At 38.0% G+C, this 18152-nt stretch overlaps 1 protein-coding gene and 1 pseudogene across 1 annotated transcript; both read right to left on the reverse strand.

The window, feature by feature from the left end:
* The window catches only part of LOC145218176 (uncharacterized), a 280341-nt pseudogene that overhangs the window by 50071 nt on the left and 212118 nt on the right, over positions 1-18152 (reverse strand).
* LOC145217678 (uncharacterized) lies at positions 55-13729 on the reverse strand. The gene has a single exon (XM_080085016.1). The coding sequence runs from the start codon at positions 6301-6303 to the stop codon at positions 4837-4839; it is 1467 nt and encodes a 488-aa protein (XP_079941142.1). The 5' UTR covers positions 6304-13729; the 3' UTR covers positions 55-4836.

Here is an 18152-nt window from a genome sequence, read left to right on the forward strand (position 1 = left end):
TATTCAATGTTGTCAAAATTGTTCCTATTACCTACACTTTATATGCTAACCTCACTCAAAAAAAAACGAAAATGTCAAGCAGAAATAATGTTTGTGATACAGTAGCTGTTGTGAGATTCCAAGGGTATATTTTGCCAAACCTTGCTTTCATGCCACTTAAACCCACTTAATTTTTAACGAAGTATGTGAGGATGAACAAAATATGTCAACGTGCTAACAACCCTGTAAGTTCAAGCTAATAGTGGCCATCAGTTTTAGTGATCTTTCTTAACAACATTTCTCCAAAACATATCACTAGAAGCTTACAATAATGATGCTGAGATGGTGGCCATGACAATTTTACAAAATATATACAAAACTGTTAAAGTGGGGGCAAAGGTAAAAGCGTCCAGACATGCTAGTGACACTGACACATATCTTTGAAACACATGTATTGTACGTTAAGAGGCCTGGGACGTTCGTAACAGAGTTACCAACGGGCTTCAAATTGTAGTCCGAAGCCGGATTAACCAATGTTTTACGATTACACAAACAGAAAGTTAACAAGTATCTTGTTTGCGGACCAAAAAATTATTCTACTTTTTCAAATTCAATAAAATCGCGTAAACAAGCACTTTTATTCCTATGATGTAATACAAAATTAAAATCAAACTAAATCTACAAAGGAAAGACTTGATCAGACAAAATAATCATTGCGAAAAAGTTTTAGGCTAACTTAAGATTCGTCAGAAATGCGAAGCAATACGGGAATGTCCCTAAACAAACTCTCACGCATAGTGTAAAAAAAACTAATAACTTTCGAATCAACCCAACGTAACAGACCATTGCTGCAATATTTAAGTTGCGTTTTCCTAACAAAATATGGAAATGAAATCGCCACAACCAAACCGATAAACATACGCAGTCACTTTCCTCGTTGTTGGGCTAATATGATCGGCTGTTGCGCATAGAATATTTTAGAGCTTTGTACCTTCTACTTTAAAAATCAGAGCACGCAAGCACGGACGGGTCAAATACTGCGTACTGTTTCTACACTAAGTCAAAAATACCCACTTTAACTCCACTAGCCTGTCGGTAGAACAATTACCTTAACTTCCCCGATTATTCTCTAAAAACGCCTGAGTGGCAGTACTACACATCTAAAACTTTCTTTTTCGACCAAAGAAATGAGTCAAAACGTTTCGGCTAAAACTTGCCACTCGTACTAGCACTAGACAACCAGAAATCCCTGAGGCTGCTACTGTGCGCATCGATGCGTATAATTTGACCATTCTTGAAGCCACGTCAGTGTGTGGTTGTCCTCACGGTTGAGTAGACATGACCAACTTATGCTGACATACAGCGGTTAAAGATTTTGTCAGTTGTTTCGTGTATAAATTGAGTCTTACCTGTGGTGTTGCGATATTTTATATAGCGAACGAAGGCAATACTGTTAAAATGACAAGTAATTTACGTCACAAGACCTTGGTTATTGGGAAGTCACTTACATAAAAAATCGGAATGTGTTAAGCCATGGTGAGGGTTTTGAATGGTCTTACAGCGCCTTTAATTAAAGATTTCGTTTTGAAGGTAAATTGACTTAATAGAAAATTTAAAGTCGACATGACCACATTAGGTTAGCACACAACCGTTTTAGTACATCGCTGCAGTAGTTCATATATAGGCGTAACCCATTGTGTTTTTACTGACCAATCTGGTTTATACGCTTCCTTAAGTCGCTCATGTTTTTTTTTTATTTGAGTGGATCGACATTTCTAGTAATCTTTAATGGGATTACAGACGAAATCAAAATTTCCGTCCGCATTTTTGAAAGGTCAAGCTAAACCTGTCTGCAGTGTATATAACGTTTGCATTTCTGCGCTAAATAAGTTCTTGATGCAGGTAATTAAATAGGACTTAGGTCGCAACATCTGGGGCCTTTTATAAAAACTTGTATTGATGCAATCGTTGGCTCGAACTCATGTTAGCGCATTTATTGAGCTGGTGACGTTGGAATAGCGTCAGTTTCTGCATAAATGCAACATAACCAAACTTACAATAAGACTATTTATTGTGTACACAAGATGTTGCTGTAAGGATAAAACCTTCGCCTGCCTGTTCATAACTTATTGGATTATTGTATGCTGCAGATATTGATTGTTTGTTTGTTGATTCGAATCTGCTTGCAAACTCTAAACGCATTAATTATAGAACTGAAATGCTATTGTCCCTGCGAACAGTCAATGTCTGGACAGCCGTGCTTTGAGAAGCAATAGACACAAAAATAGCAGTTTAATCCAAAAATTTGAATGCCAAGAACCAAAGGGGCGTAAAAAAGTTCGTCGTTTATCTCACACATGCTGTCTACATGCATTGCAGTGAAAAATACAACACATTCACATTTACATCTGAATCTAACTAAACAGGCAGATTTACAGACATAACCAGATTTCTTCGCAAAGTATAATGGCTATTGAAACTTGCTAAAGATGCTGTAAGCAGCGAAAACAATTATTTTATGCGTTTCAAATATCTGCATAGCCAAATTCTGACTAAACGTAAAACCTCAAGCGTCACTTGCTGCAGTTCAGTTGCCCACTCAAGTTTCTTGAACAAACAAAACAATAATTCATCAACCCTACTGGGCTAGGTAAAACCCCTCAACTACGCTACCATGACCAGTTGTTGGGCATACATGAAATATTTTAGAAAATAATGAGTTGTACAGCTGTGTCCTCTAAATTTTCTATGTTTTGAAATGACTTTTTAAAAATCAGAATTCCAGTTAAATGCTGCAAGTGTTTCCGCATGCTTCTGCATTAAACGTAAACTATCCTGAACAAACTGTTGCTGCCAGGCATATTGTATCAACAAAATGTTAGCTTTTCCAGCAGTGTTCAATAAAGTATGCCAACCTCTCGATATCCCCCATACGAGACACCTTCAACAGGGTAATGACATAAATTGCAAACACAAGTTATTATAAAGCGAAAAGGTCGGCGAAACACACACAAACAAAAAGGGCGGTAGTAAAAAAACGCAGTGCGCACCAATGGTCGAGTGATAACACCTATCTCAATGGTGCAAAAGCGACCGATAAGTAATCGGCATTAGAACGTCCGTTTTAACGTTTATCGTGTTGGTGTAAGTATGTATGTTCCACTCCGGGAAACCTCGCTTGTCAACGTCGGTATATTTGCTAACACCTTGGCAAAACTTAACAATTTTTCTTCATTCAAAAACCAATGTGATTCAAATTCATGCTCTTTTTTAAGAATATGCAGTATATTTTGGATGTTATGTTTTCAAGTTCTTAGGTATCTTTAATACCCACCACATATTGGCATTTTACTTGCGACTCATAGGTTGAAAATAATGGAAGCTTTATATTTATGATTGTATAATTTTAAAATCACGGAGACAATCATAATATTAAAATGAATGCCAGATGGGAAATTATTAGGCAGCCATGTTGCAAAAACGATAGCACAGTTATTGCATTTTAACAACTTGCTGATCAATTACTTGTGATGCAATACACAAATTCGTGTGAGTGTATTTTGTTTTTGTTTTTTTTTATTTAAAAATTGTTAATAAAGTATGCACCGCTTTTTAATTTTTTACATTTTTTGGTTCATGTTCACGATGGACAAGTAACGTTTTGTCAGATTCTTTTCACTTTTGTTCCACACTATGTAACTGATAGAACCTTTTCTGATAAAAGGGCAATTAAATAATTATATTTTGTACTATTAATCAAAGCATTTCTGATTTTTGCACAACTTACACTTGTGTAGTGATACTTTACTGTAGGTTTGTATCTGATTAAGTCTTTGGAAACTTAAACATAAGAACAACTTGTTTGTGTCATTTTTTAACTTTCCAACTTTTCCATACCCTTTTTTAAATCACATAGATTGGCTTTTTTTGTAGCATGTATTCGTACATGAAGTAATGATACAAATCTGATAAAATTTTGCCCGTTTTTGTAAACGTAATTTTGCATGTACTAAATTATCTTTTTATAAAATCAAGCTAGGACAAATAAGAAAAGAATATACTGCAATATAAAAAATTGCTAGGAAACCTTTTTCACAAAAAATCATACTGATTAAGTTAAAGTACGACTGATTTCTTGACAACACATTAATGGTATATTTTTCATGTGTTTTAGCAAGTGAACTTTTAAACTTCTACTGTTGGCAAGGTTCTTTTCACAAACACCACACGGGTGGGTCTTTTGTCCTAGAGGTACAAAAGCGTTACTACGTTTTGTTCAACAGTTGCAATAACTCGATACCACTTTTTCAGCCCCTGGTTTTTCATGTAATTTCGGTTAAAATTCGTTTGCGTGTTGTTCCTACTCGAGGTACGAAAACCAGATAAAGTCATTTGTACATTTTGTGGTAAAATATTATGGCAAAAAGTACTTTTAATTGTTAGTTCAACTTTCCTTAGCTGAGATATACATTATATACAATCCATACACAATATGTACAGCTTGGAACAAATATTATGACAAAGTTTCGGAACTAGGCTAGTCCAAGATATATTTTATTTGGAAGTAATTTGTTTAGCTTTGTAGATTGCCGTTTGTTTAAATTAAGTTATAACAACAATCCTCCATTTAATTTCCAGAATAAGTGTTAGGATTTATCACATGTATACCGATACAAACATTTTCTTTGTGGTGCACAAAATAGTGAAACGAATATACTCCTAATTTCGCCTCTAAAAGAAAGAATACAGTTACAGCAAAAATCTGCCTTAAATTCGCGAACAAAAATTGTTTCTAAAGTTATGATATATTTTAGCTTTTTGATTTTGAGCAATGTCCTAAAAAAGCAAACAAAATTCTTATGACTTCGCTTTCTGATTGGCATGTGTCAACATGTGTGCTTTCAATTGGTCACCTCGGACAAAACTTTTTCCACAAACATCACATCCATTGGGCTTTTCTTTAGTGTGAGTGAACATGTGTCTTTGAAAATCAGCACTTTTGGCAAACCTTTTTTCACAAACATCACATCGATATGGTTTCTTATCGGTGTGTGTCATCACGTGCGATTTCAAATTTCCACCACGGAGAAACTTTTTGTCACAAATGTAACACTGATGTTTCTTTTCATTGGTGTGAATCAGCATGTGTGCTTTCAAGTCTCCACTTTGAGCAAAACATTTTTCACAAACATCACACCGATGAGGTTTTTGCTTTGTATGAGATAACATGTGTCTTTTCAAACTTCCACTGTGGCCAAATCTCTTTTCACAAATATCACAATGATAAGGTTTTTCATTGGTGTGTGTCAACAAGTGTTTTTTCAAATTTCCACCAAGGGAAAAACGTTTTTCACAAATTTGACATTGATGTTGTTTTTCGTTGGTGTGCTTCAACATGTGTCTTTTTAAATTGCTAGCAAGGCTGAATCTTTTTTCACAAACATCACATCGATGAGGTTTTTCTTTGGTGTGTGTCAACATGTGCGTTTTTAAACTACCACTTCGGTGAAATCTTTTTTCACAAACATCACATCGATGTGGTTTTTCATCAGTGTGTGTCGTCATTATGTGTGTTTTCAAATGTCCACCACGGGCAAATCTTTTTTCACAAAGATGACATTGATGGGTTTTTTCATTGGTGTGCGCCAACATATGTTGTTTCAAATCTGCTCCAGACCAAAACTTTTTTTCACAAACATCACATCGATGGGACTTTTCACCAGAGTGGGTCAAAATGTGTTTTTTAAACAATCCACGTCGGGTAAATCGTTTTGCACAAACATCACATTGATGCAACTTTTCTTTAGTATGGGTCAACATGTGTGACTTCAAATCTCCACTGCGACGAAATCTTTTTTCACAGATATCACATTGATGGGGTTTCTCTTTGGTGTGTGTCAACATATGTATTTTCAAATGTTCACCGCGACGAAACCTTTTTTTACAAACAACACATTGGTATGGTTTCTCATTGGTATGTGTCAACATGTGTGCTTTTAAACCACCGCTTAAGGCAAATCGTTTTTCACAAACAGAACATCGATGGGGTTTTTCATTTGTGTGAATCAACATGTGAGTTTTCAAGTGATGACTCACTCGAAATTGTTTTTCACAAATATGACATCGATGGGGTTTCTCATTGGTGTGTATCAACATGTGTTGTTTCAAATAATCGTTTCGGCCAAATCTTTTTTTACAAACATCACACGAATAAGGTTTCTCTTTGGTGTGAGTCAACATGTGTTGTTTTAAAGTTCCAACTTCCCGAAATGTTTTCTCGCAAACGTCACATCCATGAGGCTTTTGATTTGTGTGAATCAGCATGTGTTTTTTTTTATTTGCACTGATACTAAACCTAAAATACGTTTTAATTTGCAAGCGAGTACTAAGAGCTGAAACCGAATGGAATATCAGTTTTGTTGATCTGTTTAAAAAAAATATATACTTTAAAAGTTGTGGTAAATTGCACAAACAAATTGTAAGTTTGTAACTGCAAAAACGTATACATTTAGAATAAATTCCAAACTAGAAAAGTGGATTTTCTACATATTGCCAACTGACTCATTTCCATGTCCTAATTTACTATTTGCTCTATAGCAGGGCTTCCCAAACTTTTTTGATCGCGACCCCTTTTAATCTCTTTAAATTTTCCGCGACCCTTCAAGGATAATATGATAAACAGTGCGAAAAAACGTTTGTTGTATTTATTGAAACGCCTAATTGGAGCGAAAACTAAAAACAACCTACCGGTACTCGGAGTCGACTACTTTACACGTTCAAACACCGATAACGTTTACGTGCTTTAGCCTTAGTTTCTGAAAGATTGTTTTGCAAATGGGCATTTGTCACATATTCTTCGTGTGGTTTGAACGTTTGCTGCGCGTCGAGAACATACGCACGTTCGTAAAGGACGATTTACCGAGTCGGCAAGTTTTACAACGATTTAGGTTTTAAGTAATTTGTTCGAGCGGAAAATAAAGTAATAGCAATTCAAGTTTCAAATCGTGTATTTTGACGCATAAACTGAGCTCACCTTGGACCAAGTTTAGGCCGTTGCAGTGCTTTGCAAACGGATATTAAACACTGCTTAGAACTCGTAAATTTATTGCCTATTTTTTAGTAGAGAAAGTTATTGCGCCAAAGAATGCTTAAACGTTTGTAACTCCATATATCATGTTTATGCTGCATTAAAATGTCTGTGTATTTCAAAACAATTGCAATTGTTGCGTTTCAACCGACGTCCGTTCGATCAATGGCGTCACTACAAGCGCGTTTGCGCTTGGCTGAAAACGTTTTAAAACCGACGTAACTTGAACAAAGATGCGATTTTGACGTTATACAAAGATAAAGGCCGGGGGTGTGCGGCACCATCACACCCCGTACTCTGCGCCAGTGTATTGAGTACTTTTTGCACAAATTGGTACAGCTCACTGCGACCCCTCAAGTTTGTTAAGCGACCCCTTCCGGGGTCGCGAACTCCAGTTTGGGAAGCCCTGGTCTATACAACATCTCATCTACTAACATGGATGGTTTACGGCCACAGAGGTGTTTATGTAATTAATTCATAGTATTAATATGATGGGAATATATCCAAAATTGACAAAAAAGGGGTGGTAATTCCGTCAAAACTCTTTATCGTACTGTCGCAACATGTACATGTAGTCTTTCTTTTTTAATGTTTGATCAGAAAGTGGACCATCACGAAAAACCCTCTCGCCCAGTGCAGTTTTACGATAGAGAAAAAACGCCAACAAAACAACCTTTTTTAGAGAAAAAAACGTCAACAAAACAACTCCTGTAAACAAACATTGTAGGTAACGTCCGCCGCCCAATATGTGTAACGTCTGTCGTTATGACACAGACAGCAGCGTCATTTTGTGGCCTATTTTAGCGGCATACATCTTAACCTTAAGAAGTGGGGTAAACTGAAGGGTTCTCGCTACCACAAGAAAATGAGATTGCTTATTTCGGTTTCAGTAGTTTTTTTAAAACTTTTTAAATAAGCTTTCACGTATTCAAGTATGCGTTTAACCCAACACGCCGTTCGCGACTGTATCATTGAACTAAAACAACAGCTGAATAGGGTTTAGCCGGGACGATACCGATCTTTAGTCCCGAAGTCCTAGCCATAGGCGCCAAGTTTTGCAATAACAAAAGGTGACGGACGTAAAATATGACGTCCTTTCATGTGACGTCATTTATGGTTGCAACCACAAAAACTGAAAGCCCAACATTCCCAGAGAATGAAACGTTTGTCAAAATCAGTAATTGGGTTGGCAATTGCAACACGATTCATCGTTGGTTTAGCAATGTTAAAAAATGGTCCGCCAAATTGTTGCTGCTTCGTATTACCTTAGATATCCATTTATTACAACAAACTTACATTGCACACAACAAGTGCCAAACACGTTCCCCCCAGTCGTGTTATACTCACAGTGCGCAAAACTCACTTTCTGGTGAGCTCCTGCCACATAACGTTTTATAATATGGTGTAGCTGCAGCGCGTTTATTCATGATCCACCAATTGTGCTCTCCAATTTTTTGTGCCCCATAACGTATCAACGTTGCGCAGCTAAAACGGTTTTATATTCAAAATATTTCAACCTTAATTGAGCTAAACAGAAAGATTTACACAGATAACACATTATTCTTTGCAAACTGGCCTCGCAATGTGGCAGTCACCTGTGCAACAATTTCCTTTTCGGGCGTGTCTGATTACAAGCGTCATTTATCTTGGTGTAGTTAAGTTGCTCGCTCAAGTTTCTGAGTAACGCACCAACTTTACCACGCTACTGAAAATCCATCATATGTTATCGCGCATACATAAAAAAATTTGGAAAATAATTAGTTGTACAGCTGCGCCCTCTGAATTTTGTACGTTATGACTCGTTTCAAATCACCGAGAACCAAGTCAGGATACTGCTCTCCGCACAAAACGTACAAAGCCTGTTTGTTGTTGCTGAGATAATATCATTAAATACTGTTCTGTAGAGACAAAACTTGCTGCTTCTTGCCTGAAAATATGCCAATAGTTTTCAGCTAAGACTCACTCGTAATAGCACAAAGCCTGTATTGCCCGGGGCACTGACTGTGTGCATCGATGCGTGTAACTTGACCACATGAGAAGTGACGTCAGTGCGTGGTTTTTGTCACGGTTACACAGACACAAACCATATAAGAAAAAATGCTTATACAGCGCTGGCTGACAGAGTAAATGTTTCCTGCGTTAGTTAAGTCTTACCTCTGAGGCTTTTAATTATATCTCGCATTTATGTCAGCTTTGACTTGGAACTGATGTTAACACAATTATTGACCTGATTCTGCGCCTTGAAACAGCGTCAGTTTCTACATGAATGCAATGTTTAAAGTCAGCAACAACAAAACTCCTCACCTGCCACGCTACACAGAAAACAAACCAACTATTGTTGCTTTGTAAACAATGAAGTTACGCGCAAATTATATTGTTACTTTTACGTATGTCATAACGCTGTTGTAGTGCACTACTAGAAATAACAGTAATTTAAAAAAAAACGCTTATGTTAATTGCTGCATAGCATTTCAGGATTAAACGCAAAACAAGCTTTGTACCAAGTGGTCACAACCTGTGTCTTTTACGGTTTTTTCTCTAAACAAGCAACACATTTTTTGAGGGTACAACAATTTGTGCTACTGCGCGAAATATATCAATTAATACCTCACTGCACAGATTAACATTGTTCTCGCCTAAAAATAAAAGTCAATATGTTTCAGCTAAAACTCACGAGTTGCGCCAGCACGAGATAACCTGCAATGCCTGGGGGCTCTGACGGTGTGCATCGATGCGTGTTACTTGACCACTGGAAAAGTGACGTCAGTGCGTGGTTGTTATCACGATTAGTTAGACATGAATAATTCTTACATACAGCGCAGGCTGACAGGACAAATGTTTCCTGTGCTGGTTAAGTCTTATTTACGCACTAAGCTTTAATTTTACTGCACAAAATGTATCACTCAATAACATACTGCACAGATAAAACTTTATTTTTCGCCGAAATCAAACGGTCTAGCTCAGAGGTGCTTTATTGAGACTCGTTTTATCTCCAGATGCTTAAGGATTCGCTGTCGTTAAAGCTGTAATCCCTGGGGCTCTGACTGTTCGCACCGAAGCGTGCATCTTGACCAATTGACCCATTAGTCACGGTTAAGCAAACGTGAGCAATATGTGAGCAAAACTTTTTCTTACGTACAGCGCTGACTGACAGATCAATTGCTTCGTGCGGTATGCGTATGTCCCCGAAGCACTTCGTTATACTATGCTTTCATGTAAGTTTCGACCCAGTCAAATTATACTTCGTTATATCTACAAAGCCAAATTATCGACCAAAGTTATAAACTAACTAGCATCAACTGACCAATGTGGCAGTCAGCTGTACAACATTTTTTTTAACCCAACAACTTTACTGTGTTGCAGAACATTCCCTCAACTGCGCCACCATGACCAGTTGTTGCGCATACATGAAATATTTTAGAAAATATAGTTGTACAGCTGCGCCTTGTAAATTGTGCAAGGTTTGACGCGACTCTTTCAAAATCAGACAAACCAGTTAAATGCTGCATAACGCTTCAATAATAAACGTAAAATATCCTGTTTGTTGTTGTCAAACAATATTATTGAATATCGTACTGCGCAGATTAAACTTTGTTTCTCGCCAAAAAATAAGTTATTACGTTTGTAGCACAAAGCTTTAAATGCCTTGGACCAGACTGCGTGCATTGACGCGTGTAACTTGACCAATGGTGAAATGACGACAGTGAGTAGTTGTCGTAACGGTTAGTCAGACACGAGACATTGGACAAAAAAGCTTACATACAGCGCTGGCTCACAGGTCAAATGCTTCTTTCATAATCTTCTGCCTATATATAAGCTTTGACATGAACTGATGTTAACGCTAATACAGAGCGTTGAAAAATCGTCGATTTCTACATCAATGTAACACAAACAAATCTACATTGTTCTTCCAATCATACTGTAACGCTTATATTTTTGCGCCTTACCTTACAGAAGATGAGACAATGCTGTATAGATAAAACCTTTCGAGTTTGACAAATGCTCGCCCTTTTTCAACGCATGACAAATCAACCGGTCATTCGGCTATTGTCCAAACAATCGGGCGTTCACTGGGTGCGCAAATTTAAGATGCGGTGCGCCGTTGCAACTTTAAAATGGGTGGCAGTTTTACATCGATATATGTTACTAATATATCTTTTGATGCAGCAATAAAACACCTCACAATGCCACGTTTTAGAGGTAATCAACCATTTAAATTTTACAATCAGCCTTTCAATAACACTGTTTACGCCTAAAAGTTGTTGTTACGTCACAGAATTTCCGGTTTGCGCGAGTGGGTGATGTAGCAGATGATTTTTTACGAACAGCGATAGAATAAAATGCATGATTTATAAAACTTGCTAGTCATCGCGTCAACTAAAAAATACATTTATTACAAAAATCGCTTGCAAACTCTTAACGCATAAATCATAGAATAATGAAATGCTAGTGTACCTGCTAATGGTCAGTGTCTGGACAACTGCCCCTCAATAAGCAATAGACACACAAAAGAGCAGTTCAATCCAGACATTTGAATGCAAAGTACCAAAGAGATGTAAAAAAGTTCGTCGTTTCTCACAAACGTGTTGTGTATATTCACGGCAGTGAAAAATACAACAAATCCACATTTAAATCTGAGTTTATCTAAACAGATAGATTTACAGAGATAACCAGATTTCTTCCCAGTATAATAGTTAATAAAACTTGCACAAGATGCTGTAAGCAGCGAACACAATTATTTCATGCGTTTCAAATATCTTCAAAGCCAAATATTGGCCTTAAGTTTTAACCTAACTAGCGTCAACTAGCTTCGCAATATAGCAGTCTGCTGCACAACAATTTCCTTTCCTTCGTGTCTGATTACAAGCGTCATTTATCTTGTTGCAGTTCAGTTGCACGCTCAAGTTTCTTGAACAAACAAAAACAATAACTCGCCAACCTTACTGCGCTACGAAAAACCACTCAACTACGCTATCATGACCAGTTGTTGCGCACACATGAACGATTTTATAAAATAATTAGTTGTACAGCTGCGCCTTATAAAATGTGTATGTTTTGATATAACTCTTTCAATATCAGAAAACCAGTTAAATGCTGCATAGTGTTTCCGTATGCTTCTGCATTAAACGAAAGCTATCCTGAATAACTGTTGCTGCCAGGCATATTGTATCAACAAAATTTTAGCCATTCGAGCAGTCTTTATTAAAGTATGCCGACGTTTCGATGTCCCACACGAGACACCTTCATCATGGTAATGACATAAATTGCAAACACAAGTATTTATAAAGCGAAAAGGGTGGCGAAACACACACACAAAAAAGGGGCGGTGGTAAAAAATGCAGTGCGCACCACTGGTCGAGTGATAACAGGTAGCTCCATGGTGCAATAGCGACCGATAAGTAATCGGCATTAGAACGTCCGTTTTAACCTTCATCGTGTTGGTGTGAGAATGTATGTTCCACGACTCCAGGAAACCTCGCTTGTGAAAGTCGGTTTCTCTCGCTAACACCTGGGTAGCAGAAAAGTTTGTGGTTTGATTTGAGGACAGTAGCATGTTGTGCTAATGCAGATTTTTTGGCATCTTTCTTGGCTACACCCCTTTCATGCTCTTTTCGGCGCGTATTCAAAGACCTCCCCGTTCGCCGATATAAATATCGTTGCACTGATCACATGGGACTGCGTTCACCACACCCATTGCATTTGTATCAATGGGGTCTTTGGGGTGCGACAGCATCTGACGTAGGTTGACTGGTTTAATCCCTACCGAGACCCCAAAATCGGGCAACAAGCGACGGATTATGTCTGTTAACTTGGGAATGTATGGCAAAGTGATAAAAGCACGCTATTTGGACTAAATCTTTTTCCGCGCACCCGTGGTTTTTCGGGATCCAGTTCGGGTAACCATTTAACCGCAGGGCCTCGTGTACCCTTTGTAATTTCATTTGGAGCATTCCGGGTTCAAACGTCGGGCCTGATCTGTTTGCACTTTTACCACAGCGTGTAGAGGATGGTGAAATGCAAGTAGCGCCAGGTGCTCGTTGGTTTGTGGTACACTCGCGTGGAAAGTTTTCCGTCTTTCGCAACATTTTACTTTGGGAATTTCCCTAATGACGTCATCAGATCTGTTTGGAAAATTTTCCACACAAATAAGCTAGACCGCACGAGACTAAATACATAATTCACACGTCCTGTTGCCTATTTCGTTTTCTGATTCAAAACGAGCGCTTTGTCCAAAATTAGAAGCAGGCCCAAACCCGAAAGTGCCCCGTGGCCTCCTAAAAGTATTTTGGGAAATCTTGCTCCCCTGATTTTTGGTGGACGTTCGTAGTCAGCCTACACCCGTGCTGACCGATGCTCCAAAACATTTATTCACAAACATATTAAAGAAAGTGTGTCTGTTTTGTGTTAGTCATCATAATTTAATCCCCACCATTGGAAATACAAATGTGAAAATAGAGTTGTACCATATGCAAAGCGCAATTTATACACAAAACCGCTTCAGCATGCGTTAGACACGCGACAGATCCTAGTTGAAAATGTTAATTCAGTAGTTCAACACTAGGAAATCGTTTGTCGGAAATATACATGTACAGGTCGTATGAATCAGCTGCAAACGGAGTAGATGGTCATCTATTGGCTCGATGCTTGTACTGTATATCAATCATTTTTTCTTTTCAGTGTGAATCAACATGTGACTTTTCATGTGTGCCATTCGGCGAAATCTTCTCTCACAAACAACACATTGATGCGGTTTTTCATTGGTGTGAATCAAGAGGTGTGTTTTCAAATTTCCACTGGAACGGAATCTTTTCTCACAAACAACACACCGATGGGGTCTTTCATTGGTGTGTGTCAACATATGTGTTTGCAAACTTCCACCTTGGGTAAAGGTTTTTTCACAAACATTACAACGATGGCGTTTCTCCTGAGTGTGAATCAACATGTGTCTTTTCAAATATGCACCAAGGCTAAATCTTTTTTTACAAACATCACATTGATGAAGTTTGTCTTTGGTGTGTGTCAACATGTGTGTCTTTAAACTTCCACTTTGGGCAAATCTTTTTTTACAAATACCACATTGATGAGGTTTCTCTTTGGTATGTGTCAACATGTGGGTTTTCAAATTTCCACCTGTACCAAAGCTCTTTTCACAAACATCACATCGATGAAATGTCTTTTTACTGTGAGTGAACATGTGTCTCCTGCAAACTCAACGTACAATAAATGTTTTTCGGCTAAAAATGCTATGATCGAAAAAGAGTAAACAGAAAAATTAAATCGGCAGGTATCTACACATAATTAGCGCGCAAAAACCTGTGGCAGCAAATCTTTGTGGGAAAGTTATCAGCGTATAATATTACTTATCGCCTGGGTTGATTTTGTAAGCAAACCGCTCATAATTAGCGCGTTCGAAAGGACGTTTACCCTAATCATCAAAGAGCCTTGGTGAAATTTAGACAGTAAGTTGTTGTGCAGATTTTTGCACATTCTATTGTAGGACAGTAATTTGCAAGTTTAACATTAGAGCGCGTCGTCTGGGACGATTTAAATCAATGTCCAACTATTTTCCCAAGCTAGCCAACAAGTATGTTGCACGTTTCTACAGTTGCGTGACATAGAGTAGGCAAATCGGTACAAAAACATCTTAATATCACGCATATTTAACTCTTAAATTGCAAAATAGGAAAATGTATCCGCAAATACAACGCTCTTACAACAAACGAACAAAACATTCTTACAGAATTTTCAAAAGTTGAGAAAAGCTAGTGTTCTACCATTGCGCGTTTTAGAGCTACTATCACCAGAGCGTACGACGGTGCTGGTGAATTGAATCTTTCAGTCAATATTCTTAAGCAGCCTAGTTCAGTTATAATTAGCACAGGATTACAAGCAAACAAAACGTATATACAAGTACACTAAATAAGACCAAGCGATTTAATCTAAAACTTTCGCTTGCTACAAAACTGGACAAAAAATTCTTTTCAACAACACTATAATTTGGCGGGTTTACGTTATTTGCAAGGTGAAGTTAAGGGGTGCACTTAAAAGGCAACTTTCTAAGTTTCTAACCTGGCATAACAGACTACTTCTGAAATAATTAAGCTGTGGAACACTATATACGGATCTGTTCATAAGTTTAATGGTGAAAATAATATCACTGATGATGGCATGAGCATTTGCCGAAACGTTTGAACAATAAAGCATGTCGCTTTTAACGTCTATTTGGGCCGTTATTTTCACCATTAAATTAAGCTGTGTGTTCTCAAACCGCGGCTCTGTTCTTGAACGCAAGACTGAAAAAAGGGCCTCAGGCATAACACATAACTACCGCCTGAAACACTTAACTTGTCAGCCAGCGCTAACTAAACACTGCCTTCATTTCAATGATGGTCCAATTACAAGCATCGCCGCGCTTAGTCAGGACCTCAGGCATTAAAACGTCAAAAACAGAGTAGCCAAGGTAAAAAATACAACGCGACTTAACTGCAACATATACAATTATTGAGCTAGAAGTCTGCTGCACTACACCTCATTGTAAATCGTGTGACACGTAATTGGGTTGCTGTGTTATGTTTTTACATTTTGACTTTATTCAAAATAATAATCTCTATTTGTGTAAAGGTAGTAAAAAGTAATGCGTGCGACTTGCTCTGTTTAAAAGCAGTATTGCAGCAGTCGTACTAGCAAACAAATTATTTCGACATAAAGCACTGTGGGTATAAAGAAACCACACGATGAAAAATGAAACAAGCATTGTAGTCAACAAAGTAGGCCTCGATTCCGCTCAAGTTTCTTTCCCAGGGAAATACAAGCGAAAAAAGGTTTGAGTTGCCCGTGGCCGAGAACAGCCATTACCCTTTGATTTTGTCAACCGACGGCTGCCATTTGGCGAGTTTTTGACTTTTAGTTGCAGTTATTTGGGCGGGTTGTCAAAAACGTTGATTGTAATTTTATGTGTTGCGTTTATTTATGCAGTTTGAATTTTGAGGCACCTTTAAGTTTGAATTCCTGAAAATAGACAACTTTTCAAGTTGTGCAGTCGACCAACCAAACCTGTACAATTCGAAAAACATCATAGCTAATTGTTTTGCAACAAAGAAATTATTGCGCCAGTTAGTCTGAAGTCTAAAAAGCCAAATGACAAACTATAAAAAAATGCAAGCAGTGATTTTTGGAAGTAAAACTCAAATTAACAAATATGTTAATTAGGCTGAAAGTGACATTCCTTAAGTCCATATTTGTGTGGAAAGTTGTATATAGGGTTGGTCACACCAGAAAAGGAAGCTGTGTATTTTTGCTCTCGAATTCGACGGGTATTCCATACCACACTAAAAAAGTATTCAGTTGGTTTTACTACCGTTTACTGATTCCAATAATTTAACACATACCAATCTCTAAATAACTGTTTCACAAGTGTATTAAAAGAAACACACAAACAACCGAACAAAAAACAACTTCATTGTAAACATAACTGCCAAGACTTTGTGTATATAGAATACATTATGTAGATGTTTCAACAATCACTGTTTTTGTCATCAGTGCAGCTTGTCAATCAAATGCATTTTTGAATGGCAATGACAGCCACGGCTCCATAAACTTTTTTTGTCTTTAATGTATTAAATTATTTTTTTATCAAATACTTTAAAAAGTATCTTTTGTTTTTGTTAAATTTGTGATTTGTTTTTATAATTTTTTTTTCTACTAGCAGCTGTCGACTACCGTAGGCGTGGGTTACAGTACATTTAGTTGCTATTGGCCACGCAAACAGTCGATTACCACAAACACTGAAGGAACATAAAAACAAAGGCCTAATAGTTCGATCGCGATACTTAAAGGCAAAGAACTGATTGGTTTTTAACTAATAAGTGGTTGTAAGAAAGAACGGTGGGCAGTTACTTCAGTGCAATAGTGAAAAAACGACGTCAACGTTTTTACACAAACAGCGCACAAAAGTGTATCTCAAATGTCCTTTCGTGTTAATCTTTGTATGTAACAAAACACAAGGGAATTTCATTGGTGAAAGTCATCGAAACTCTTTGCTAACAAACAGTACATCAATTTGTTTGTTCTTTATTGTGTGTCAACATCTCTCTATTTGTGTAAAATTTTAACTTGTCTATTCAAACTTTCTTTTTCGGTGAAGCTTTGTTCACAAACATCACATCGATATTAGACCAAGTATTGCTCATCCAGCAGTTTTTATTGTAAACAATCGACGTTTCGACGTCCTATACAAGACGCCTTCATCAGGATAATGACATAACTTGCAAGACGAATGTCTTTTAAAGCGACAAAATGCAAAACACACACATGTAAAACAGCGATAACAAGATCGCGCGCTGCAAACTCGCACCACCGTAGAGATAAAACAAGCTCAGTGGTGTAAAAGCGACCGATAATTTATCGGCATTAGAACATCTGTTTTAACGTTCATTGTGTTGGCGCGTGAATGGATGTTCCAAGACTCTAGGAAACTTCGCTTGTGGTAATCAGTTTCCTTCACCAACACCTGAGCAGCGGAAAAATTAATGCTGTGGTGGTGAGTCGTTGCATGGTTTGCCAACGCTGATTTCTTCGCATCATTCTTGCACACATCCCTTTCGTGCTCCTTCCGGCGCGTATTTAGACTTCTACCAGTCTCACCGATGTATATTTCGTCACACTCCCCGCACGGTATAGCATACACCACACCCCTAGTTGCAGTAGCATCTAGAGGGTCTTTTGGGTGCGACAGCATCTGACGTAGGGTGTTTGCTGGTTTGACCCCAACCGATACTCCGAAGTCGGTTAACATGCGACGGATTATATCTGTTAACCTTGGTATGTAAGGTAAGGTGACGAAGGCACGTTCTTTGTACTGGATTTCTTTCCGTGCAACCTTTTTGTGATCACGGAGAATCCAGTTCGGGTAGCCATTTAACCGCAGGGCCTCGTTTACCCTGTGCAACTCCGCCTGAAGCAATGCTGGGTCTGTCGTCAAGCGTCTGGCCTGGTCTTTGAGTGCTTTGACAACAGCCCTTTTCTGGTACAAAGGATGATGGGATGTGAAGTGTAAATAGCGCATGGTGCTGGTCGGCTTGTGGTA

This window comes from Phallusia mammillata, chromosome 3 (genome assembly GCF_965637545.1).
Source record: "Phallusia mammillata chromosome 3, kaPhaMamm4.hap1.1, whole genome shotgun sequence".
In the NCBI taxonomy this organism is placed as follows: Eukaryota; Metazoa; Chordata; class Ascidiacea; order Phlebobranchia; family Ascidiidae; genus Phallusia; species Phallusia mammillata.